The following is a 27014-nucleotide window of genomic DNA, read 5'->3' as shown; positions in this document are numbered from 1 at the left end:
AATAACTACCCTTTGTTTAGCGATTTTCAAAATGTTCTTTTCATAGAAAAAAAGGTTATATGGTCATGATTCACCTCCATCTTGGATGGCTTGGTTCGAGGCTTAACATAATTGTTATAAATATTTTTGTAAAAGTCTATGGCGAAAATGAATGGGGAATATTAAGTGACCCCAGGAGCGCGGCTTTTAAGCCGTGACATCATTTTGTAGGCAGAGGAGAATCTGCCCCCAGAGCATTTTCTGTCCCTCGCTATTTTCAACAGATCCGAGACAAAAATAACGACTAAAGTATAATTCTAACTCTTTCCTTTCAACAACAAAGAGAAGAAAATGTGTAAATAGTAAAAATAGTAAAAAGATTCACGGAAACTGGGGGCAGAAATTCTCCTCTGCCTACAAAATGATGTCATACTTAACAGCCCCAGGCTGAGAAATCACAGCATAATAATTGTGAATTATTTGTGTAGTTATGTTACCCTCTAGTGGTAGACTTGCGTAATTACAGATCACTCAATTTTAGAGCTTTATTGGAGTAAAGGGCACCCGATGGCAGGAATTATACATGTGATGCGAGTTTGATTTTAAGGCCAGCTAGCAGTTGTTTTATTTAAATCTAGACATGTTCGACCCAGACATTATTTATTTGATAGGCTTTCAACTATAGCTCCGTCGTTATAATGATTATTGGCATGAGAAAACATATTTGCTAAGCAATTGTCAAAATATAATAAAAACAGTACAAATGTAATAATAACACACCACAGTAACTGTTATTATTGCAGCATTTCGTCCATCATGTGTTATAATTACTACTTATTCAAAAAATGTTACAAAAAAAGATATACAAGAAAAAGATAATGATAGCGCATCACTAGCAGCGCCGACCTTTTAGGCTACTAGGACTATAGAAATATCCAGTAGAGCTCAAGGCTTATTAATTCACCACTATGTTTTCGCTGAAAGCAGAGAGCTGTCGAGTCGAGTGGACAACTGCTGGGTCAGTCAGTCCGTATTTTTAGCATATTTGCCACAAGCAGGCGGAGCTACGATGCCCGAGATGGAGGGATGCTGCTGCTAAATAGCAGGTGGGGACCACGGATGTTTACTGGATGAAGAGGAGAGAACGGCGGAAATCATCAAGGAGGAGAAAGGACCAACGATCGCGCTCGTTTAATCGTCGCTATAGTGATTGATTCGTATTTCACGAATAATAGGCTAATATTAATTAGGTTTTCGTTTTCTGAAGTCGAAGACGGCTGTGATTTGAGCTTTGGTCGGCCAATAAAGGGTGCACAGACTGTGAAAGTCACTGTGTGCGTGTCGTAGCCTACTGTGTTGGCTGCCTGCGACGATGTGATGTTCCATGATCGCAAGCCCTTTCTCTGCAACCTGATATTATGCAGGGAACAACAGAGCCTGGGCGGATTCAATTGGGACAAAGCACCGGTCTTGAAAACGTTGTGCAAACTGGCAGGTCAGTCAGTCGATGTTTGTGTGGTGCTGTACTGCATTAAATTGCTACTATTCAGAGGTTGAATTGTGTATTTAAATGTTCGTACGTCTTTTAACAATATATTATGTTTGATTTAAGTCGCTTTCTCATTAATGAGCATTGGATTTTTAATAGAACGAGAATCGCATTCTGAGAAACACTGCAAAACATCCTAGGCCTACAGTCTGCTTGTATCAAACGTATGGGCCCTCCCTGACACTGAGACGGTGTGACAGGCCCATAATGAGCAGCAGATGCATAAAGTATTAGGCCTACCGCCTACATTATGCGTAGTATGGCGTTAACCAGAGCATGATGGTTTTAACTTGTTGTAACATTTTGATACATAATTGATTCATAACCTATATCTAGTGTTGTTCTAGACTCAGTATGTAGAGTGAAAAACATTGAATGAGTAATCTAATTCCTTCCACCTAGTAACTCTGATAAAAATAGATGCTCGGTTATAGAAATCTGGTGTATTTCGTGTGTAATATAATTTCCCCTGAGGGGTAATGCCTCATGTGTTTGCTCATAGGCCATAGGGGTGTAGGCTATACTGTATTTGTGTGCGGGCAGAAACCTTGTATCTCCGAGTTTCAAATTTGTATGTTATTTTGCAAAGTAAAGCCCTGCTTCATCAGACAAGGCCGTCGCACAAAAGTAGTGAAAATCTACCAGCACATTGTGCTTGTAGATCGGCTGTTTTCACTAGTTTAGTTCATTTTTTTCAATGATAAAAAGGAACGGTTTTGGACATACAAGGTTTCCACCCGACAACGACGATAATTATGTGACCTCTGACTGAAACCTCTCCCCCTATTTGATCCACTTTCCCCTCATATGTCACCCCCTCCCCCATCTATCCCTGTTTCACATTTCTACCTGTAGTATTAGCCAACTATGGTCGACCCATCGGAGGTTGAGGATCAGAACAAGTGCAAAGGTACGCAGCTCGACACGCCAGCTGTGGCCACTGAAGCCCCACGGTTGCCTGAACACGGCAATGGTGAGGCACTGGAGGAGGAGGACGGGGATGGCGGCTTCGAGACCCCACCCACTGGTAGCTCGGAGCCCACGAGCCCCTGCCACACCGCAGACCCAGTGGGGGGGCAGGAGCCCGCCTCTCAGGGGAGCCCACCGACCCAGCAACCGCCCCAGACCACCGAGAGAGAGCCGTCGCCCAAGCTGCACTTGGACCTGTATAATTTTGACTCACCAGCAGCAGAGGGCAGCCGCTACGTGCTAACCAGCCCCCGCTCGCTGGAAGCGTGCGCACGATGCGGGGTCAAACCCGTGGAGCTCCTGCCACGCCCCCTGGCCGATTTCGCCCGCGAGGCTCCTGGGCGCTCCATGCGTGTCGCCACAGGGCTGTTCGAAGTCTACGAGAGGGAAAGGCACGGCAAACTGAGGCAGTGCCGGGAGGAGAGGGAGCGGATCATCAGGGAGGAGAAGAGAAGGATCTTGCAGGCTGCAGTCAATGGCAACAGCAGCACATCATCATCCTCATTGGAGCAGCCGCACAAAGTCACTTCTGGCTCAACTCAGCCGTGCAAATCTGGGCCGGCATCATCTAGCCCAGCCTCTGATTTTGGTGCATCCCCTAGAGCCACCGTTTTGGGTCCGACCTCTAAAACAGGCACAGCTCTTTCAACGAAACCATCCCCTGCCAGCCTCGGCACCTCACCTAAGTCTGTCCCAACTGGATCCGCTCAAGTGTCAAAAACTGGGTTGACGAGCTCTATATCATCCTCCAAGGGTGTTCACCCTGGATCTGTTAAACATTCAAAATCACCGTTGTCATCCTCTGAGCAAATCAAAGGCACACGACCCGTCTCATCAGGCCCACCACCCATCGTCAGGAAGTCCTCTGGTGGCAAATCGTCTAACACATACCCCAGGTCAACGCCCAAGACTCCAGCCTTCCCCAGAGCCAACACCACCCTGGCATCATCAGTGCTGAAGTCTTCTGTTCACAGCCCTGCTACACCTCTCAATGGCATATCAGGAGGGCCTCTGCACAACGGGCACCTTGGAATACAGTCCAAGGGCCGAGCTAAAAGTCACTCGATGGAGTCCTTGCAGCGGAGGAAGGACGCAGTTTGCTCCTCAGCTTCAAACACCACAACGACAACATGCACCTCCTCCGAGTCAGGTGCCTCTTCCTCCTACAGCTGGGATGGAGCACGTGATCATTGGGCTAAAGCCTCCAGCCCCCGTGCTCGCACACTGGCCACTTTCAATTCACTCATGGGTCGGAGCCTCAGCCTGGGGGACCTCAGCCACTCCCTCCAGACTACGCAGAAGGTTGAGCGCATAGTGAGAGAGGTCAGACGACGAGGCCTGAAGGCTGTTCCTGAGCGCGATCGCAAGATCGCGGCTCTGATGCTGGCCCGCTACCAGGAAGAGGACATCATGAGTCAGACGCGCTACGTGGCTCACCTCCAGTGGGACAGTGAGCGTCGCATGGATGAGCTACGGCGAGAGCAGGAGGACCGCGAAAAGCAGCGGGCCGTGATGCATTGCCAGCGGGCGTATCAGTCGCAGGTGTCTACGCGTCAGCGCCGCTTGAGCCAGCAGGAGCGCGACTCGTCAGATGCCAAAATGCGGCTAGCTGAGGAGAGCGAGGAACGCTGGAGGGAGCTGTCCGAGCAGCAGGAGCGCAACCGGCTGCTGAAGCTGCAGCAGGCGGCACGTGAGGAAAAGCAGAAGAAGGCTGTACAGGAGCAAAACCTGAAGGCGCTGGAAGAGGAACGAGCTGCTGTCCTGGAGCAGGAGAGGCTTCTGATGAAAGAAAAGCTCACAATGGCAGAGCTGAAGAGGCAGGAGAAGGAGCACCAAGCGCACGAGGAGAGACGGGGGCTGAACCGTGCAGAAAGGAGACGGCACGCCGCCCTGATACAGGAGATCGCCCGGCGAGAGGAGGAGGAGAGAGAGGAGGCCAGGAGAGTGACAGAAGAGAAGCTCAGCCGCTCCCTGGAGAACTATGAGCAGATCGTGGAGCGCAGAGGGCAGGAGCTGAAGGAGAAGGCCAAGCGTGAGGAGAAGCAGATCCAGAAAGCACGCAAGGCAGCGGAGCGCCGTGAAAGGCAGCAGCGGCAGCAGCTGGAGGCTCGTGCCAAGGAGACAGAGAAGCGGGCACAACAGGCAGCACTGGTGGCCGAGGAGAAAGCCAAGGAGAAGGCCCAGCGAGCCATACAGAGCCGGCAGGAGAAGGAGAAGCTGCAGAGGCTCAACAGGCAGCGGGTGGAGGAGGAGGAGAAGCAGAGGCGCTTAGAGCTGCTCCAGTCCATCGAGAGGAAGCTGGAGAAGAGCGAGCAGATCTTCAAGGAGAAACGTGCCGTGCTGGAGAGCGCACGGTCTGTGGCGCGCGCCTCCTTCCACGTGCGCGACAAGGTGCGGGAGGAGACCAACATGCGCACGTTCGACAAGATGGCCCTGGAGGCCCAGCTCCAAGCCAGCCTGGATGAGAAGTGAACCTGTAAAGGCTGTAGTTTGTAGAGCACTCTACCACCTGGCCATGTGCTCAGGTTTTGGCCTTTGTCATGGTCGTCATCGCTCAACAGCTTTACCCCATTTCTCATAAAGAATCATAGCTGTGATTGTTTTTATTCCCAACATATCGCTACCCATCTTTTTTTATCCTTTTTTACCAAATTATCATTACCCCTTTTTTCATGTCATGAATTTCATAAATTATAAACCAAAAAAATACATACAAGTTTGGAACATGGACATAATGTAACTATGGATTAAAGCAGCTGTAACTGGAGTGAAACGTTTAGCTTGTGTTTACTACGGAACTTCATAAAAGAGAGAGAGATATAGCTGCTTTTTGCAGTAACACAATCTCTCCCCTCCCTCTCTCTGCCTCTCTCTCTCTGCTCTGGCTGTTTGACTGATTGGACTAAATGCTGTGCCGGAATGAAAAGAGCCATTGTCAACTAGGCAGCACAACTCCATGGCAACTTTATAAAAGGAGCACTCCTTAAAGAAAGAAAAGCAAGCATAGAAGGGGGGGAGAACAGGAAATAAATGGTTCTAGACCTTCCCCTTAAGCAAACGAGGAATCCTTTTGTGATGCATCTAGATATAGTTACAGTACCGACAGAGCCCTGTCCTTGTACGTACGGTACTCTCCACCTAAGCTGACAGTGCAGACCTAGCAAGTGCTAGTAGCAACGTTACATCACAGGAGGTCTCTGAGCACAAGCCTGGTGCTGAGGAAGCAAAGGAGGACACAGGTTTCTGCAGCAGAAGCATTCTCTCTTTCTCTCCCCCACATATACTCCCTCTGGACTCCCTGCTCTCCTCCACGTGCCAGATAACCGCTCGGAGAGACACGCTCTTCCTGAGCCCTCCCCACCGCACAACAACACAGGCAGCATGCCGCTGAGACCTGAGAGACCAACACTCATAAGCCTATGAAGGTCGACAGGTACGCACACGCCTTGTTTTTTTTCCATTGCACCGTTTAAAGTTTTCCGTAATTGCAGTTTATATCAACACCACTGCTCATTAGACGCCTTGGCGTCTCTGAGTGTTTGTAATTAAAACCCAGAAAAAACACGTGACCACACACAGGCCCTCCTATGTTGCTAGTGGGTTAAGAAAAAACATCTATCTAACACACAGGCCTACATGATGCTGGTCACCAACAAGCTTTCAAGCCCTTGTGTTAATCCTACAATCTCAGATTAAAGATAGAAAATGGGATATTCACATGGGTTTTTTTCCCTGTGATGTAGCTGTTGCCATAACGATAGCAATCTGGATGTGAACAGTGGGAGGAGGGTGACTGAACCAGAGTGTGCGTGGGAAATGTGCAGAGGCCTGTGCAGAGGGGGAGAGCACATTCTGGCTGATTCTTAGAGAGGACATTGGAAAAACGCTCTCTCAGTTTGTTTTATTGACATCTGTGTCGGGAAGGTAAATTACTGCAGCGTTTGCATTGCACGCTGGGCTTCTCTGTGAAGAAAAGAGCATTTCACACTCGAAGGCTCAAAGGCAGTTTACTTTATAATCTAAATACTGTATGCCCTAAACTCTGAAGTGTGCACTTGGCTTGAGTATATTTATTGTAAATTGTAATGATACAACATGATAGAAGCACAAATAATTGATAGAAGAAAAGGATGTATTTGAGAAAGTTGATTTAAATTCTCTAATCAACTAAAGACCAAAGCAAAAGTATTTTAGGGTTAGATCACGCGACACTGTTGGCTAGGACCAAAAAAAAAAGAAAAATAGTTGACGTGTAAGGCCATGATCGTACTGTACCTGGTCTGCCTCACGGTACGGCACGGCAGACCATCTGTGACCTGGTTATTGTGCTCAGCAATTACATGCAAACTGTGACCTCAGATAGTTGCGTGTCTGAAACCTGCATTGTAAAATCCACTGGAAATTTAACTCAGTGTACAAATACAGGTCCATTTGGTTACATGTGTACACTTTCTCAGTTACAAATGGATAAATTAGCACTGAGGTCTTTTTACTGTGTACCAAAAATATAATACCCAGCATATACCGTATATTAAAAAACAGTGTTGGACTAACAGGCATATTAATGGCACTGCATTTAATTGTTAACCTCAGATATTGGTAGAGGAGATGCACGGCAGCTGCTGCGTAAATCTAAATACAGCAGATCCCATATTTGACAAATAAAATGGGGGGAGGGGGAAGAAGAAAGAAACTTTTCCAGGACATAACTGTAATGGATCACAGTGCTCACATACTAAAGAACAGAAAATCTTTTTTCTTTACTCTAGTAATGATTTGACCTTGTTCATGAACTGCTTCCTTCAGTTAGAGATCTCTTGTGGTATTGTCTGTGTCAGGGTTATTTATGTATATCACTGTTAGGGCTGTCACAATTATTACATAATCGTCTAATCGCAATTATTTTACATAATCGCGATTATTTTTCATAATCGTCTTAATCGTGAATGTTGAAAATGTTTTATATAGTAAAAAATTGTGGAAATAGCAGATCTACAAGCTCACAACGCGTCGCATCGCGACGCGTTGTGAGCTTGTAGATTGGCTATTTCCACTATCAATGTTATTTTTTAAGTAGAAAGTTGTCAAATATGTCCATTATTTCTTTGTATATTTAGGTCATGTGTCTTATCTGCCACGTGCAACTTCAAAGCCTAAAAGCCAAACAGAAATGTAATTGTCAACGACAAAAACACAATTAAATCGTTAATCGCAATTATTTGAGTGACAATTAATCGTCATGTAAAATGTCATATCGTGACGGCCCTAATCACTGTTCAGTTCAGTCAAACCGGAGGTGAAGTTGCTTCAAATCTTATATCCACTCTACACTGAAAATGTGAATGAAGGCACTCCAATTACTATGTGAATTGCAGTTTCAGGTTTCCACTTTGAATTGGAGGGGGATTACAGTAAATCGAGCCCAACCCTGTACAGTATATTTATCCCTACTGCGTATGTGTATTTCACTGCAATAAACCTCACTAATGTATATATTTATTTATTTTTATCACCCACAGGTCCCTGTGGAGGAGGGGAGAGTGATGGCGCTGCTATCTGCTAGCCAATGCTACAGAGGTCTTGCTTCCACGTTGAGCCATTTTACTATAGTAGTAATCAGGTTGCGTGTAGCCATGTTGGCGAAATCCAATAAGCTCACTTCAGAAGACGATGAAACCCACTGCACTGATAGAAACTCTATACATCACAATTGACAGTGCTGCTTTCGTTTGGGCTCATTCAGCAGAGTGGATGTCTACAACAGTGGTTCTCAACCTGTGGGTCGGGACCCCTGGGGGTCCCCAAATTATTTTGGGGGGTTCCCAGATGTTAAGCTAAATGTGAACATTGTTTTCTCTCACTCAATAGTAGACAAACCAACATACAGTTGAAGTGTATAGAGGGTATCTGCACAGACCTTTTTAGTACCTCTGATCAAACATTGGTCAAATTGTGAAATATTAGAGGCTGAAATTGTGAAAATAGCCGATCTACATGCTCACAACGCCTCGCAAATGGAATAGATCGAGTCAAACCAAATGTAATGCCAACTCCTACAATTCCAAGTGCTTGTGCAAGGTGGGGGGTCCCCAGTTAAAATATGATTATTTTGGGGGTCCCCAGTTAAAATATGATTATTTTGGGGGTCACGGCCTGAAAAGGTTGAGGACCACTGGTCTACAATACCTTTTACATTACACTTAAAGGCCTTTAGCTGACGTTCTCATCCAGGGCGACTTACAAGGGCAACAGCTGCATAAGTTCATTCTGAAAAAGTGTCGCACAAAACATTTCGCTTGACAAAAAACTATTTTCAGAAGCAAAGATTAGAGCTAAAGCTTAATTCATACATTATCTTGAAAATATGTTATTTCAACAATTGTTTTCAACTAATTATTATTACAACTAAATATAAATTAGGCTTTACAAGGGTCAGAGGGAGCCGTAGTGCTCAGTGTTCCTGTGAGGGCTCATGTATCTTCATGCTGCTTAACACAGGACTCAGGGTTTGGGGGCTCTGGAGAATCAACATGTACTACAAAGGTTCAAACACAGCTTTATTAACAGCAAGGCATGTCATTGAGTCCATACAACTGCAATTATTTTGTTCCATAACCCCATCACCTCAACCTGTTGGTTTCTTTTTCCACCTCCCAACACTCATGACACCATCACTGGTTTTCAGTTAACTTAAGATTTGTATATTACCAGTTGTACATTTCCATAAAATGCTTGCTTCTGTACAATACATTAAGTTATGTTGTTGAGGACAGGTTGTCAAATGTAGCATTAATGGATTGGTGAAGGGAGCCAGTATCAAAGACATATCTGTCAGTTGATCAGTTTTCATCAAACCTTGACAACCGACCCATGACACAACCTGTGTAACAATCAAGTGGCAGAAAAATAAATGCAAACATTTTTCAAGGCTTGTTTGCACTGACTGCTGTTTTTGTTTAATAAATACAAGAAATGGTTCACAATCAAACATCTCGTAATTAATATAGTCTTGCATGCTTGCTGACTACGTAGTTTTGATTGTTTATATCATGTACAGTATAAAGTAATATACTATGACACCTTATGGGAAGAGGTCTTGTGAGAGGTCCCTGACAAAATAGGACACTACAATTGTTTCCATAGTTACTTTATTTTATCATAAATTTGTACATTTTAATTTACAATTTAGTAAATTTCTATTAAAGCAAAATGAGAGACTGGCTGATTTTATGTATAAAGCTGGACAGCATACTCCTAACAAAGTTGAAACTTTTTTTTTTCTTTCTCTTCTTTTTGCTTGCTGAAACAAAGTTCTACTTCATTTGGAGCCCTTAATTCAAATAATACATTTCACTCGTTGGTACACATCTTCTAAACAGAAATATAGTATAATTATTTGCTAAATCATACTGAGGAAAACATTCTAAGGAAGGGGCCTCCTGGGATAAATATAATTCCCAGATATTAATGTTTACATTGCTTTATGTATTTTCTATTCAGTCTAACTTGTTTGTTGCGAGTGGCTTTTGACTTCAACCAAAAGTCAAGTGATCTGTACACCGGTTCTGAACATTCAACCGTTATCTCTGGGGATGTAAAGTATGAGAGGGGCTCTTGAGGCATTGGAGGTTGAGGACTGTTCCTGTACAAAATATTTTGTGCCATTTCTGAATAATTCATGACAGTTAAGTAAAGAGAGACAAGAAAGAAGAGGTGGGATATGACATTCACAGGCGTCCAAGCCGGAATCTTTCTCTCCGTATTTTCATCCATTTCTATCCCTCTCTCTTTCTCTGCTCCCTCTGTAACTCTCCTCACATTTTGCTCATCCTCCCTTTCTGTTATTCATATAACCATCTCGTACTGTCCCACCTCTTAGTCCTCTGCTGGGTTGTTTGTAGCGTCCTTGCGGGCAATGATCTGGTACACGCTCTCTCTGAAGCTGCTGTCAGATGTCAGTCGGCGGGCGGTCTCCCTCAGCTCGTCCATGTTCGCCCTGTCACTGTTGGGGACGACGAATGACTTGGAGTGCTTCACTGCAGAGAACGGTGTGAAGTTAATCGCAGAGCTTGTTAAAACCTGTGCATCATACCAAAAATGGTAAATGAATGTAATGCTACTCCGCTGCTGCTGCTGCTACCATGACTTTACTACTGGTAATAATTCAGATAAAAGTATAAACTAAATATTTATCTATAGTACTTTTCAAAACAGCATTAGTGCCTTACAGATAACATATCATTTTCACACCCAAGCAGGCAACGTGAATTTGTTTTTTTAAGCCATAAAAGCAGTAACTTTCAGTCCTAGTGTTGGAACAGACTCGACCCAGTAGAAAGATGGATGGAAGTAATATTACTGATAACAGTATTAATATAATATTACTAGTTATATACCACTTGTTATGAAGCTATAACAGCTGCTACAAATACTAGTACTACTACTATAATTTCCACTGCTACTACTGTTGCTTATAACTGTTAAAACCCAAATATAAAACTTATAAATAATAATAATAATCTATAATTTCACAAAACCTGCGTTTCACTGCCCAAGTACAAAAGGTTCCTCAACCATAAAATATGCATGTTGTCAGAATATGTTGTTCTCATCAGTGTCTTACGCCAGTGGCGCCTGGAGGCTCTCCTTTGGATCCGGCAGCTCTTGATTCGCCGGGCTGTAGCTTTGTGGAGATACACAGCGTTCTTCATTATGGAGGGAAGTTTGGCCTCAATCTCTGCTGCACAGATGCAATCCTCAAAGAACTCTGAAAAAAGCATGGCAAAACATGCTGTAGATGCATGTACTGTATGTGCACATGCACACACATACATTTTGTAACTCTATGGCAATTTAAATGCATTATTACTGTACATGTGTTATCAAACAGAAATGAAAGATACAGACTTAACATGGACAGACACACATGTTATGACTCAGAAATACTTCCAATTGCTGATAAACATATTTCACTTACAAGTTTAAACAGAGAAACTGAGAATATGCAGACATGGAAAAATGTGTGCAAAGTCTGCAAACACACATGACACAATTTTAATACACAAATAAATCAGTGTAAATCATGCTCTGTCCAGAAGAGGGCAGTCACAGATCAACTGTCTGCACTAGTATGTTGCATACTCTGTTGCATACTCTGTCAGTGTGTGTGTTCATTAGGGGTGTAATGATATAGTAACTGTATCGAAATATCGTTTTTAACTTAAAAAATCGAAGTAGATCGAAATGAAACAGCTAAAATCGAATCGTATCGTTTAATTTTGTATCGTATCGAATCGGCAGTGCAAAGAATCGATTGTATCGATACTACCTACTTGTGCATTGTATTTAGCATTTTTAAGAAGAAAAAATGAAAAGGAGGGGTTTAATTACTTTTCCTTTCCATATAGCTACACTGGTCTATCGATAAATGTGTGTAATCTCTGGGTTCATGTCAAGGTGCACGTTTGTCAATATACAACGTCCATGTATTTGGCAGATAATCACTGTGTTTACTCATTTATATCCATAATAATACATGTTTCCCTTAAAAAACAGCACTATCCACACCTTTCACACAGATTTAATTTCTTTGCTAAATAGTTACTATATCGATTTTAAATAATTAAATCGAATCGTATCGTATCGCCATGAATGAACCAATATCGTCCATGTATCGTATCGTCAACCATATATCGAGATATGTATCGAATCGCTATTTAAATGTATCGTTACACCCCTAGTGTTCATGTAAGAGGGAATTTGTAACCCTAGGAATTTTCAGGAGTACATCTCACTTGTGATATTTATCAGCAATATATAGAGTAGCCTAATACACGTTATGTTGTGCCTAAATAGTTTGTGTGTTGATTAAAAGAGAATTGCATTGATCTTCACAGTGACGTGCTGGCCATTGGGAAAAGCGGGACAATTCCCGAACGGCCGGTTCATTCCCGGCCGGTCCAGGCCGGCCATTAGGAAAAAAATAAAAATAAAATGTCGGCCTTCGTTCCATTTTGGGGGCTGTGCGGCCAACAAAGTAAATCGTCACTGTCGGGGAGAAACCTCGTTTCAAATTTATACATTTTTTCGCAAAGCAAAGCCCTGCTTCATCATACAAGGCCGTTGCACAAAAGTAGTGAAAACAGAAGATCTACAAGCACACAATCGCGGTGCGAGGCGTTTGTAGTATGCTTGTAGATCGGCTGTTTTCACTAGTTTAAATCATTTTTAAAATGATAAATACAAAACAAACGGTTTAGGACATGTAAGGTTTCCACCCGACAATGACGAAATATAACAAAAAAATTAATAAAATTAGGGCCTCTCCAACTCTTTTGCCCGGGCTGAATCAGGGGCCCAGCACGTCCCTGGATCTTCATCTTGGACTCAACAGAGATCAGTAGTGTCACTCACTCCTCAGATGACTGACGTCACCTTTCATCCTGTCCTCGTTCTCTTTGGTTCGCTCCAGGGAGTTGAGACCTTTCTCCAGGTCCTGCAGGGCGTCCTCTGCCTGCTTCAACCTCTGTTCCAACTCCACCCGAGACTCCATCTCTGCCTGGGAGCCACAGGAAAGGACACATCAGACATCATCAGATTACAGGAGGATGCCTTTATTTGACAGTCAGTGTCAAATAAAACCAGTAGAGTGGAAAGCAATAGGAAAGAGAGCATATACAGTAGAGACTAGAGAGGATCATGAGGGTGTTTAGCTGATAGTGGAGATCATAAAAAGAATTAGTTGGAAATGCAGTTCTTAGAGGAATATTACTCTGCAGTACACACTGTATCCATCACAATCAGCAGGGAGATTAGGCCTAGCTACTACTATGGGAGGAGATTATTGACAAGTCTGACTGTTCTAATAACCTTTGCATATCAGCCATGCATGTTGTCAGCCACATATGACAATGTTTCAAACAGTTCTTAGTTCTGTTTTAGTTTTTTTGCTTAATAGTCATTAATTGATTTTTTTTTTTGTTTCTTTAGTCAATTTGGCTCCTCACAGTCGAGTCATGGGGCACTGTAGTGTAGAGGATTCAAACCCCAGTATCAATGAATGGTGGGTGGCCAGGAACTTTACCCCTGGCCTGCACCACCCAACAGCCTACAGATAGACAAAACAATCACAGAAACACACTCATATAAATAAAGTCAATTTCATTTTCTGTAAAACTCTGGAAATTGGGATAACAGCTTACCTGAATGCTACAGTATAGGCTCTATGGTCTGCAGCCATATTGGTAGGAATTGGTCTATTTCCACTTTCTTCACAGGTGTTACCAATGACACTAAGGATACTAAAAGCTCAACCTCATTGGCTCTGTTCCATTTGAGCCTTAATTAGTATCAATGTTGACATCTGTGAAAGAAGTAATGGAGCAGCCAAATGTCTTGCCAATAGCTGCTGTTCAGAGAGCCTACAGCATCAAATCCCACAAACAACACTGAGAATGATCTGTAAATGCTCTTTGATCTCCTGGTTAAAAGGAGGAAGAGCACTGTTAAGCCTGATTTATACTTTGTCTTGTGACACATGCTGAAAATAGCTCTAAAGCTGTGAGCTTGCAGATCGGCTATTTTCGGAGTATAAATGACTATAAGCATTACATTATTTACTGTGCAGATCTGACTGACCAAGAGGTGGTAATGGAGATGTAGGAAGTACAGTGAAGTTGTCCAATGCAGATAAATGGAAAAGAGGAATCATTTTAGATATTTTGCTACAGTAAGTGCAATCTGATATGTAGCTCCGCTTGTCAACAGCTTGATCAGAAACACAGTCAAAATCCACAGTGTTTATTTGATTGTAAAGGGACTTAAAGTGTAAAATGTCAAAACTAGTAGTTAAACACCCTGTCACCCTCATGATCCTCTCTATACCATTTGCTTACACTTTCAAAGTGAAATTAATACTACAGACTTTGCTAGTACTGGGTGTAAATGTACTCAAAGATACATCAATTTAAATTGTTATGCTGATGGCTTATGAGTTTTTGGGGAGGGGAGAAAGTAAAAAAAAAAGGTTCATTATTAAATGTAAAATATTGTAAAGTTTTATATGTTTTCTTTTAAGTTGTTTTCTTTTACCAGATTTGAATTTCTATCATACAGTAGGTGTCTGTCTGTTGTGTCCATTGTATGTTGATTTGTATGTCTTGTATTGTGGGTGTGATGGACCCCAGGAAGAATAGCCATGCTTAGGCAAGTGCTTATGGTAGATTCATAATAAAGTAAAGTAAAGTAAAGTAAATGGTGAAACAACGAAAGAGGCCATTTTATTGCTATTTAGTTCCAGTGACTGTGTTACACATGAGTTATCTCTGTATTTCTGTCAGTTCAGTCCTGTATTTTGAGTTGTTGGCTATATTCTTTGGAGAATTTAGAGTTCCAGACATTTTATTTTCCCTAAAAGCTCAGACTAGTGTACAACAATAAAACATCAATGTTCAAAGTAGTAGCACCACTGATTAAAATACACTACTGTATGTCTTTCTGTAAGGAAACCAACCTGAGATATAGCAAGTAAACTACCAGTATTAGTGAATTAAATGGTTTCGAAGGGGAGAGTGCATTCAATACATCCCTGTGTACAAACAAGCAGCAGACGTGTCGTGTTTACCTTGAGCTCTGCTTCTGTCTGCTGCTTGTCCACAGTGAGCTGTGTGAGCGACTGCTGCAACGCCTGGGCCTGAGAGGAGTAGAACTCGCTCTCTTCCTGGAGGACTTTGGCCCGCTGCTCGTTCTTCCTGAGCCTGTAGAGTAGTAGGAGCCAGGGGCGTTACAAGTAGGGATGGAGCTCGTCATTTTTATTGATAATGAGTACCTTATTGATCCTGCTTATTGATCCTGCTTATTTTGTGGAAAGATATGAGACGCCAAATTCAGAACATAACTGATATCTTTTTTTATTGGCCAGTTGTTTTGCGACTGTGAGTTTGTGGCTGACCACCATCTATGAAGATGACAATTGACAAAAAGTAGCCTAACAAATATCATTAAATAGCATTAAAACATCAGTGTGCAATAAGTGTTAAATGGCTTTATATTATGGATAGTACTGTAATAATTTCTTGATCACCTCTTGTCTTGATTGTTTAAACATGACATCATGGGCTGCTATGCTCAATATAAGCTTGATAAGCCCAAAGCTTATTGATATCGGGTACTCAATAAATCTGTTATCGGGTTATTCGAGCTACCCTTGTTTAGGGCTCCATCCCTAGTCACAAGGGGGGGAAAAGTGGGATTGAGTTATAGGGCCCAAGGTAGAGGGGCCTTAACTATTTTATACTTTAGCTATTGAAAAAGCACTTGTAGATCTGCTATTTTTGAAAGGTTGTGAAAATTTGTGCAAATCTTTGAATGTATTTTTTAAGCGAACATTTGTAACTCAAATTTTGCTTCTCGGGGGGTCCCTGTAACAAAATATTTCGAGATGGGGGTCCGTGGCCAAATACATATAATTTTGGGGGTCCTTTACATGAAAGAGTTTGAGCACCACTGACATAAAAACATAGTTTTTTCAAAAAACCTTAGAAGGATTTGAAATACAGAAATAGAGTGCAAGCTAAATACCTGCACTGCCGTGCTGTTAGCTTTTATATCTGCTATGTTTCAATAGTTAAACCACAAAATAATGTGTAATAATGCATTCCCAGTCTAAATGGGTTAAACCCCCTCCCCCTATGAAGAATATTCATGGGGGGCCCGCAGTGAATCTTTGTACCCAGGGCCCAGAATTTGGTGCGACACCCCTGAGCACAGTGTAACGTCAAGGTACCTTGTATCTCCAACCCTATCTTTTATACAGTCTATGTCTCCAACCCATTTCACCTTAGTGCCCTACTTTGCCATACAACATAGTATCACACAAAAGTGCCAAAAATTGCCAATCTACAAGCTCACAACATTTTGCGATGAGACACATTGTGAGCTTGTAAATCTGTTTTTTTTTTTTAGTTTTAAGTCTGTCTGTGGGTTTTATACATATTAAACCAAAGGAAATAATTTACAGCTTAATAACTACATTGGCTCCAATCGGCTCCAATAGACCCCTTTCTGGGCCCGCCCCTTTCCCCCCTCCCCCTGAGCGGCAGCCATGATGGAGTTACTGCTGCAGCAGTGTGTGTCTATGTCTATGTCTATGGAGATGGGACTTTTAATGAAATTAGTCATTACCAGTCCCATCTCCATGATATTTAGATCTAATTCCTTCGCCAGTTCCATCCGCATGATTTGTAGATCTAATTCTATGAGTCCCATCCACATGATTTGTAGGTCTAATACCATCGCCAGTCCCATCCTTATGATTCGTAGATCTAATTCTATCTGTTCCATCTCAATTATGTTTAGGTGTAATTCCATCGCCAGTTCCATCCAAATGATTTTTAAATCTAATTCTATGAGTCCCATCTCCATGATTTGTAGGTCTAATTCCATCGCCAGTCCCATCCTTATGATTTGTAGATCTAATTCTGTCTGTTCCATCTCAATTATGTTTAGGTCTAATTCCATCGCCAGTTCTATCTGCATGATTTGTTGATCTAATTTTATCAGATCCATCCCAATGACTTTTAGATCTAATTTCACCACCAGTTCTATCCTTATGATTTGTAGATCTAATTCCATCAGTCCCATCTCAATTATGTGTAGGTCTAATTCCATCGCCAGTTCCATCCACATGATTGGTTGATCTAATTCTATATAGTTCCATCCTCATGATTTGTAGATCTAATTCCATCGCCAGTCCCATCCTTATGATTTGTAGATCTAATTCTATCAGTCCCATCTCAATTATGTGAAGGTCAAATTCTATAGCTAATTCGATACAGTCCCATCTCCATATTCTTTAGATCTAATTCCCATGATTTGTAGATCTAATTCCATCACCAGTTCCATCCCCATAATGTGTAGGTACAATTCCATCACCAGTTTCGCCAGTTTCATCCGCATGATTTGTAGATCTAATTCTATGAGTCCCATCCACATGATTTGTAGGTCTAATACCATCACCAGTCCCATCCTTATGATTTGTAGATCTAATTCTATTAGTCCCATCTCAATTATGTGTAGGTCTAACTCCATAGCAAGTTCCATCCGCATGATTTGTAGATCTAATTCCATCACCAGTTCCATCCCCATAAAGTGTAGGTCTAATTCCATCACCAGTTCCATCTGCATGATTTGTAGATCTAATTCTATCTGTCCCATCCCCATCATGTGTAGGTCTAATTCCATCACCAGTTCCATCTGCATGATTTGTAGATCTAATTCTATGAATCCCATCCCCATGATTTGTTGGTCTAATTCCATCGCCAGTCCCATCCTTATGATTTGTAGATCTAATTCCATCACCAGTCCCATCCCTATCATTTGTATGTCTAATTCTATTGCTAGTTCCATCCACATGATTTGTAGATCTAATTCATGTGCCGAATCTGAAGCCGGTGGGACGAACGTTTCTCGAGATAAGTGGATTACATACATACATACATACTCACAGAGATTTGTCACATTTATTGTAAGCAGATGAATTATGTGGATGGGACTGTATCGAATTAGACCTACAAATCATGGGGATGGAACTGGTGATGGAATTAGATCTAAACATAATTGAGATGTGACTGATAGAATTAGATCTACAAATCATGCGGATGAAACTGGCGATAGAATTGGACCTACACATCATGGGGATGGGACTGGTGATGGAATTAGATCTACAAATCATGACGATGGAACTATATAGAATTAGATCTACAAATCATGCGGATAGAACTGGCGATGGAATTAGACCTAAACATAATTAAGATGGAACAGATAGAATTAGATCTACAAATCATAAGGATGGGACTGGCGATGGAATTAGACCTACAAATCATGGAGATGGGACTCATAGAATTAGATTTACAAATCATTTGGATGGAACTGGCGATGGAATTACACCTAAACATAATTGAGATGGAACAGATAGAATTAGATCTACGAATCATAAGGATGGGACTGGCGATGGTATTAGACCTACAAATCATGTGGGTGGGACTCATAGAATTAGATCTACAAATCATGCGGATGAAACTGACGAAACTGGCGATGGAATTGTACCTACACATTATGGGGATGGAACTGGTGATGGAATTAGATCTACAAATCATGGGAATTAATATGGAGATGGGACTGTATCGAATTAGACTTACAAATCATGGGGATGGAACTGGCTATAGAATTTGACCTTCACATAATTGAGATGGGACTGATAGAATTAGATCTACAAATCATAAGGATGGGACTGGCGATGGAATTAGATCTACAAATCATGAGGATGGAACTATATAGAATTAGATCAACCAATCATGTGGATGGAACTGGCGATGGAATTAGACCTACACATAATTGAGATGGGACTGATGGAATTAGATCTACAAATCATAAGGATAGAACTGGTGGTGAAATTAGATCTAAAAATCATTGGGATGGATCTGATAAAATTAGATCAACAAATCATGCGGATAGAACTGGCGATGGAATTAGACCTAAACATAATTGAGATGGAACAGACAGAATTAGATCTACAAATCATAAGGATGGGACTGGCGATGGAATTAGACCTACAAATCATGGAGATGGGACTCATAGAATTAGATTTACAAATCATTTGGATGGAACTGGCGATGGAATTACACCTAAACATAATTGAGATGGAACAGATAGAATTAGATCTACGAATCATAAGGATGGGACTGGCGATGGTATTAGACCTACAAATCATGTGGATGGGACTCATAGAATTAGATCTACAAATCATGCGGATGGAACTGGCGAAGGAATTAGATCTAAATATCATGGAGATGGGACTGGTAATGACTAATTTCATTAAAAGTCCCATCTCCATAGACATAGACATAGACACACACTGCTGCAGCAGTAACTCCATCATGGCTGCCGCTCAGGGGGAGGGGGGAAAGGGGCGGGCCCAGAAAGGGGTCTATGGAACACAGGTTCTTTTTTACATTTCCTGAAAAGTAACAGTTTTGGACATACAAGGTTTCCGCCTGACGGCGGCGATATGACATAACGTATAACATATGCCATTTGGTACATGCTTTTATCCCCAGTATAAACATCTTAAGCATGAGTGATGCCATAGGGAATCATCAAAGCTATAATCCAGGAAGTGCTTTAAGCTATATAGAATACACACGCACACGCACACGCACACGCACACACACACACACACACACACACACAGCCCTAGAAGGTCATTACTGGCTTGAGCCGAACACCCACCAGGGGATTTTCTTTCTCAGATCGGTTGACAGTACATCCAACTATTACTTACAATTAGAGCGCGACTGAGAGCAGAAGTGTGACAATAAAGGCCTTTGTAAAAACTTGCATCACACAGTCGGACTCACAAACAGGAAATAATCATTACAAACAGCCTCGATAGACTTCACTTTGGCGTCAGCGGCCGCTGAGTGAGGCCCATCTCTTGTGTTGCGCAACGTGCGCAGCAGAACATTAGTGCTATATAGTCGATACCAGCTGCCTGTAATATCCCATTTCCCACTGTACTCGATGGACTGGTTGTTAACAGATCAATACACATTTCCAGCAGCGAGTCAATTCTCTCGACCATTAGGAGCTACGAAGCCCTCGTAAGGCCAGAAGACCTGACCCTTTGGAAAGTTTAAATGCAATGCTGCCCTCAATAATGATCCTGTAGTCTTAGGAAATCAGAGATTGTATACAAATTGCATTTCAGAATAGCATTCAAAGCTAGTAGGAGATGCTGTCTCAAGTACTTGCAGTAAACCATAACTTGCAGATTGATAGTATGTGCACTCACTTCTCCTCTGCCTGGTCCTTGCCCATGACCAGGACCTTCATCTGGTCCTCTATGTGACGCAGGTCCTGGAGGAGTTCCCCAGAGTCACCCCTGTCCTCGGCCTGTCTTCTGACTGACTCAGAGTTCTCCTCTCCCGTCTCTGTGTCCTCGTTGTGTTGCTTCATGCCCAGCAGCTCCAGGGTTCGCTGCTTCTCTTGGGACAGTTCCTGAAAGAATGAAGAAGTAGAGGGAATGCTTCCCTAGACTTGAGAGTATGTTTTGGTCTTCTGTCGCTTCTATGGTAGAATTCACAGCTGAGGAGATATTGGCTTTTTTGTGGGCTCAAAGGAACCAAAACACAGAGCAGAAAACAGCTAGCGACCTTTGATGATTCAGGGAGGGCTGGATGCCAACTAGGGCAAGGCCTGCCACCAGCATTGCCAAAATCTGAGCCAGCTCCCTACCTACACTGTCTGGAAATCTCAGCAGGACTACCATTTCCCTTGCTAGGAGAGTTGCCAGCTTTTTTTATAATAAATAAGGCTTTATCCATAGCCTGTGATAAAAAAAAAATACAAAAACTAATATAAAGTCACTGCTCCAATCTACAACCAAAGAATGAATTTACAATCTAAAGCATGCTTTGTAACAAGAGATTGTGACTTTTGACCTGAGTATTTTAATTTTGGATTCTGTACTACTTCTATTTAAGCTTCTACCTGCAAGGCTACTACAATGATGAGGCATTTCAGGCGGTCATGAAAATAATGTAGGTGAAACCCACGTCTGTAGCTCATATAATAGGCCCATTTAGCATACTTAGTTTGAATTTTGTAAACTTGGTTACCAGTGTAACATTGACACTGACGGTTCCTTGGAGGTATTTTATTTAAACTGTTTCAATATTTCCCTATGCAGTCCCTTGGGTATAGGGGTCAGCAACATTAAAAGTCAAGAGAGACATTTTGGATTAAAACAAATATTAGCCTATCAAACAGACTTCATATACATTTAAGCATTCGTTAAATTGCCTGTTTTTGTAAAAATGATCCCCACAGCACTGACACTCAGATGTACATCTCTGTAGCCCCAGATGACCCGAATGGCCTCGAACCTTTGCTGTCCTGTCTGTCCAGCATCACACGTTGGATGTCTGCGAACTTCCTCAAATTAAATGAGGACAAGACTGAGGTTCTCATTGTTGGTTCTAGTGATCAGAGGGATTCAATGACGGGTAGACTTACAAACCTGGCTGTAAACAGCAAAAACACTGTAAAGAACCTTGGGGTTCTCATCGATTCTGAAGTGAGTTTTAATACACATATCAGTCACATAGCCAAGACTGCTTTCTTCCATTTTAGGAATATCGCCCGAATTAGAGCTTTTCTGTCACTGGATGACGCTAAAACATTAATTCATGCCTTTGTCTTTTCTAGACTCGATTACTGCAACGCCCTTTTCTCTGGCTTGCCTAAAAAAAACTACGGACAGACTACAAGTCATCCAGAATGCGGCTGCGCGAGTATTAACTAGAACTAAGATGAGGGAGCATATCAGTCCAGTTTGGCTTCGCTACACTGGCTTCTGGTTCCCTTTAGAATAGATTTTAAAATTATTTTACTTGTTTTCAAAGCCCTTAACGGCCTGGCACCTGCCTATCTTGATGACTGTCTGAATAGATATGTTCCTGGCCGTCCCCTTAGGTCCGCTACTGCTGACCTACTTGAAATTCCGAGCATTGAAATGAAAATTAGAAAATACGGTGAAGCTGCTTTTTGTTTCTATGGGCCGACAGCCTGGAACCGCCTCCCATTATATTTAAGGCAGTCTACCTCAGAGTCAGTGGACAGCTTTAAGTCTCAACTTAAGACTCATCTCTTTTCTATTGCTTTTAGATAATCCTACCCTAGCCTAAATGTCTTTGCTTGTTGCTATTCTATTTTTATTGCTGTTATCTTCTGTGTTAACATTTTATTTACTTTTGTTTTGCTGTATTGTAATTATTGCTGTTTTGTTTTTTATATTTTGTTGTGTGAAGCACTCTGGGCTGCATTTTTGTATGAAGGGTGCTATACAAATAAAGTTTCATTCATTCATTCATTCATTCACAGCAGGATCAGCACCCTGGAGAGCATGGTGCACCATGTGACAACTCTGCACTGCAGTGCATAACAATATTATAACAACATTATCAACTTTTTCTTTTGTTGTTTGACAACTTCTTGCCACAGATCAAACATACAGGTAATCCATGAAAGCAAATGACTCTGTCCATGAACTATTACATTGTCGTTTTCCTTTACATTTGGAATGCATAGCGTAACAGCAACACACACTGTTCATTAACACGGGCCACCTGGCTGGCACCTCGCAAATAAAAGTGCATATTTTAGTTGACGAAAATGTTAAAACTTCTTATTTATTCTACAAGTCTTTACAATATTGAAGCACATATTGAAGAAGATTTCTCTTTGAGAAGTTGGTAGAATTGATCTAAATGTTTGCACATGTTACTGAAGACACATGTGAAGCACATACTCTTTGGTCAGACTCATACCTCAATGGACTTCTGAAGCATGATTGTTAAGCTGCTCAGCTCTTCTTTTTCAGTCTCCACGCCTTTCAGAGATTGAGCTGTGCCTTCCAAGTCCCTGTCAATAAGATGACAAAACATCCTGAAATAATGATGCTTATGATGCTGATGTTTATGCTGCAATATGCTCTTTTTCTAATTTCATTGTGTTTGTGATGTGTTGATTTGTGTCCTGTCGTGTCGATTTCGTTCTATGTTGTTTTTAACTGCATCATATTTCCTGCAGATATTAAAATGCTATGAATGTTTGTCTTACAGTTTGATCTGTTCCTGTTCTGCCTTCAGCTCCAACAGAACCTCCTCAAACTTCAGCTTCTCCTCCTCCAGGACCTGGTTTAAACGCTCCAGCTCCTGCACACCACATACACACAACATCAGGATCAAGAATCAACCTCTATCTCAATCTCTCTTCCACGCGCACGCACGCACGCACGCACACACACACAGCAGATCAACAGAAAAATCTTACCTCTCTCTGCGCTCTTTGATAGCTCAGTTCCTCTGACTCCTCCAAGAGCTTATCTACACAAACACAACCATTTCACTTTCCTGTTAATTCTAAAACATGACATCTTAATAATTCATTCTTCATATTTCTTTGTAAACATAAAATCCCTCCCCTGATCCGGTCATTTTGACTTGTACTGACCCTTACGGGTTCATTTTTAGTTAACATTCTGTATTTTACTACGTAGTTGTTTTACCCATATACTCTTGCTTCTCCTTGGCCAGCTGCAGCCCCTGGGCCTCCAGACTCTCTATCATGGCCTCTCCCAGCTGGGCGTTCTTCCAAGTGCTGGAAGTGGGAGACATGCAGAAGGTGAGCTTTTCAGTGCTAATGGGGTTTAGTTCAGAATGAAATGATCCCAAGTGCCACATCTCTCATCTATTTTCCCTATGCCACAATTGTTTTGGTCATCCTCTGCACTTTGTTGACTGTTCATTCAAATTTTTTTTTTACATGTACCTTGTGTATGTGTCTAGGGTGTGTTAGGTTGCGAGCAGGGAATTAATTTACCATTGCAAAATGCGAATGCTTTTGAATAAAATGCAAAGACAAGGAGGTTGACTTAGACGTTTTCTGGAATATTCTCGTGCCTCTAAATCTTTCTGGCAGTACTCACACTTTCCCTGATTCCTGCAGCATCTCCAACCAGTGACTCTGTTCTTCTTCCGAATCAGCAGCCAAGCCAATGGTACCCTTGGGGTTAATACAGAACAGAATACTGAACATCAGCATTTCCCACTTTATAACTGGCAGTAATGTACAGTAAGTACATGTGGGGAAGAATGCTCTCATTTTAGATGTAATCTGCCCTATGTTTACTTTGAACTGAAGCCTCTATCTAGAACTATTGATAACTTGTACAAATGTGTTGACTGGTCTTTGAAAACTTGTAGGTTGAGTTGATTGACTAAGAAAATATTTATTTTTCTTTAGCATATTTTAAATTTTATGTGTACTCTTATCCCAGTCCAATGCGACAGCAGGTTTAAATAAAATGTTGACAATTCAAACCTGAATATCTGGAGATAATCTAATAACGAGACCTAATTTTGTTCAATTTGGGTCCCTGGCTTGAAAAATAAGTTTAACACTCCTTGGGTATATCATAAAGATCATAGAAAGCTATCAACACATAACAAAATGCTGCGGGCATTTAGAAGAGATTGTGATAGGCTTGAGTTCTTACTGAGAAATCCTCCAGGTTGATGGCGATGGCAAAGGGCATGGCCATGTCTTCATTGGCAGTTACAACACATCCTCCCAAAGGAATGACTCCCTAAGACAAGAATGGTTCACAAAACCATTAGTGATCCATAGCCAGTTAAAATGCTTAAAGATATAATGTACCATTGTTAAATGTTTCAAAACTGTTTAAATAATATTTCAAATTCAGTCAATCAAATTCAAAGTCATATTGTGTAACGAATGTTTTGGCGACATCTTTCATAACTCTGTTGTCTTGTCATAATAGCATTTGTCAATATGAAGGAACGCTCAAAATAAAAATGAATAGTTGAACATGGAATAGTTATTGTGGAAAATATACCAGTGAAAGATTAACTAATAGGTGTAAAGTGGGGAAATATAATAGAGCCAACAGAAAAAGTACCCATCCTCATAGTTGTGAGTTTAAGATCTTTGCTCCAAAGGAAAACACCATTTGAAATACGGGCCAATGCTTATTAAATGATGGGTAGTACAACATCAAGCAGTATCAGATAGTATAGATGTGCACTGTGATCTCAGCTTCTAACTGGCCCATCTCAATGAAAACTCAGCATGTGTGTGATCTCACCTTTGGGTGAATGTTGAAGTATCTGTTGGTCTCAAAACATCTTTTCTCACTCTCTGCATAGTAGAGAAGAAAGCTTTCTTTGATGATGAAGAATCTACATCAATGAAGATATTGACAACTACAAGTCATTTATTTCAGTGGGACCAAAGACAAGCAATATCTGCATTTGTTGAATATGAACCCAATAAAAATGTATTCTACAGGCTGTCACAACTAACTCATTCTCTAAAAAGTAGTGTTACATCCTTCCCGTTAAATATTGATTATATACAATTGATTTTAGATTTCATTTCAATAGGGCCACACATCCTACAAAGTGGTATGCAACAACAATGTACATCATTTTTATAATGCATCACATGTCAAAGCAGATTCCTCGTAAAAACCTCACACTTGGCAGTAGATTTTCTGATTTGCAAGACAAAGAGAGAGGTTAAAACTGTCAACTAATTAAAGCCAGTCACAGACTCACAGGGGGGGACTTACAAGCATTAGTTGGATGTTGAGAAGATACCATCCATGTCACAGTTAAAACTGTCACCAGGGTCAGTCAACCACAGCAAGGGTCAATTATCTTCCACTCACATCACAATGCCTGTTTATTTGTATTATATTTTTTGGCATTAATTCAGAAACTCAAATTCATCCAGCTCATCTGTGCCCTGGACTACACAACAGCTGAGCAAATCACCAGGTCTCAAATGAGCATTAACAGAAATACAGTATGTGATCTGAATGCTAAATATTTAAGTGTTACGTGCAAGGGCATGGCAGGTGGAGGTTTTGGATGAATTATTCATTGTTGTTTTAACTGTATAAAACTATAAAAAATACATTTCAAGATCAGCTTTGAATATAAACAGTCTTGTTCCAAAACATCAAATACGTACATTCATGCTGTACATGGAGTGTTATTTACTGTGACTCAAGTCAATCACAGCATTAGGTTGTGTAGTATGCTTTTCACAAAAGCACCATAATCAATTTTACATTTGGTGCTGTACATTATTTTTAAGTCACCTTGATTAATGGTAGATGGCCTTATCTGGAAATGAAACTTGTCAACCAGCTTTTGTAATTCTCAATAAACCTTGCGGCATACAGTACATAGTAGCATTTGGATTTTTAACTTTTTGTTTAACTTGAATTTTGCTGGATGAGGAGAATGCAGCTGCCAAATATATATACTGTATGTGCATGTGAAAAACACTCAAATATATTATCTCAAGTTTGGTCTCATCCTCTCATCCATTATTCTGTGTGGTAAGCCTATTTTAACTGGTTTAACGACAGTACAGTGAAGTAAACACCTCTGTTAATGTATCCATACATCAACTATGAGAGTGTACAAATATAACCAATTGAGAGTTAAATTAACACTGAAGAGTTTACCATGTATTCTGGATGGGACTGATGCAACCTCACCTGCGGGACCACTTGGCAGACGGGCGTCCAAAGGGCCTCTTCCACAGAACTCCATGCAGCTGCACCTTGGTGCTAAAGTCCAGCACTTCAGAATCGGCCTGCTCCATGGAAGACCAGGGAGATAACATAGAATTTCTGGACGAAGAAGAGAACATCCTATGTCTCTTTTCCCACGAGGGAGGTGGGGCCGTGGTGAAGATGAAATGTCAACAGAATTAAATATAGACCAAAACACAGTCGGTCAATAACAATAACAACGCCCCATACCCCTCGCACAGAGCCACAGACACAATGCAGGAAAGGGAGCAAACTAATTCCAATAACTCAGCAGGGTGGAATGATGCTGCTGCCAATACGGACATCAGCTGG

General features: G+C 41.6%; 2 protein-coding genes across 2 annotated transcripts; one reads left to right on the top strand and one right to left on the bottom strand.

Moving 5' to 3' along the window:
* Positions 1-2395: 2395 nt before the first annotated feature.
* On the top strand, positions 2396-4969 carry ccdc177 (coiled-coil domain containing 177; the record flags this gene model as incomplete). The annotated part of the gene is made up of 1 exon (XM_080750217.1): positions 2396-4969. One exon carries the CDS (start codon positions 2396-2398, stop codon positions 4967-4969), a length of 2574 nt encoding a protein of 857 aa, XP_080606343.1.
* Positions 4970-9090: 4121 nt separating this feature from the next.
* On the bottom strand, positions 9091-26800 carry plekhd1 (pleckstrin homology domain containing, family D (with coiled-coil domains) member 1; the record flags this gene model as incomplete). The annotated part of the gene is made up of 13 exons (XM_080750521.1): positions 9091-10533; positions 11121-11264; positions 12911-13055; positions 15120-15252; positions 20346-20551; positions 22882-22975; positions 23174-23268; positions 23387-23439; positions 23622-23713; positions 24042-24118; positions 24612-24701; positions 25221-25314; positions 26646-26800. The coding sequence occupies 13 exons, from the start codon at positions 26798-26800 to the stop codon at positions 10373-10375; spliced, it is 1539 nt and encodes a 512-aa protein (XP_080606647.1). The 3' UTR covers positions 9091-10372.
* Between the last annotated feature and the right edge of the window lie 214 nt (positions 26801-27014).

Source organism: Nannobrachium achirus, assembly GCF_963921795.1.
Source record: "Nannobrachium achirus genome assembly, chromosome: 20".
NCBI lineage: Eukaryota > Metazoa > Chordata > Actinopteri > Myctophiformes > Myctophidae > Nannobrachium > Nannobrachium achirus.
The sequence above is the reverse complement of the archived record's forward strand: the minus strand, read 5'-3'. Positions and strand labels throughout refer to the sequence as shown.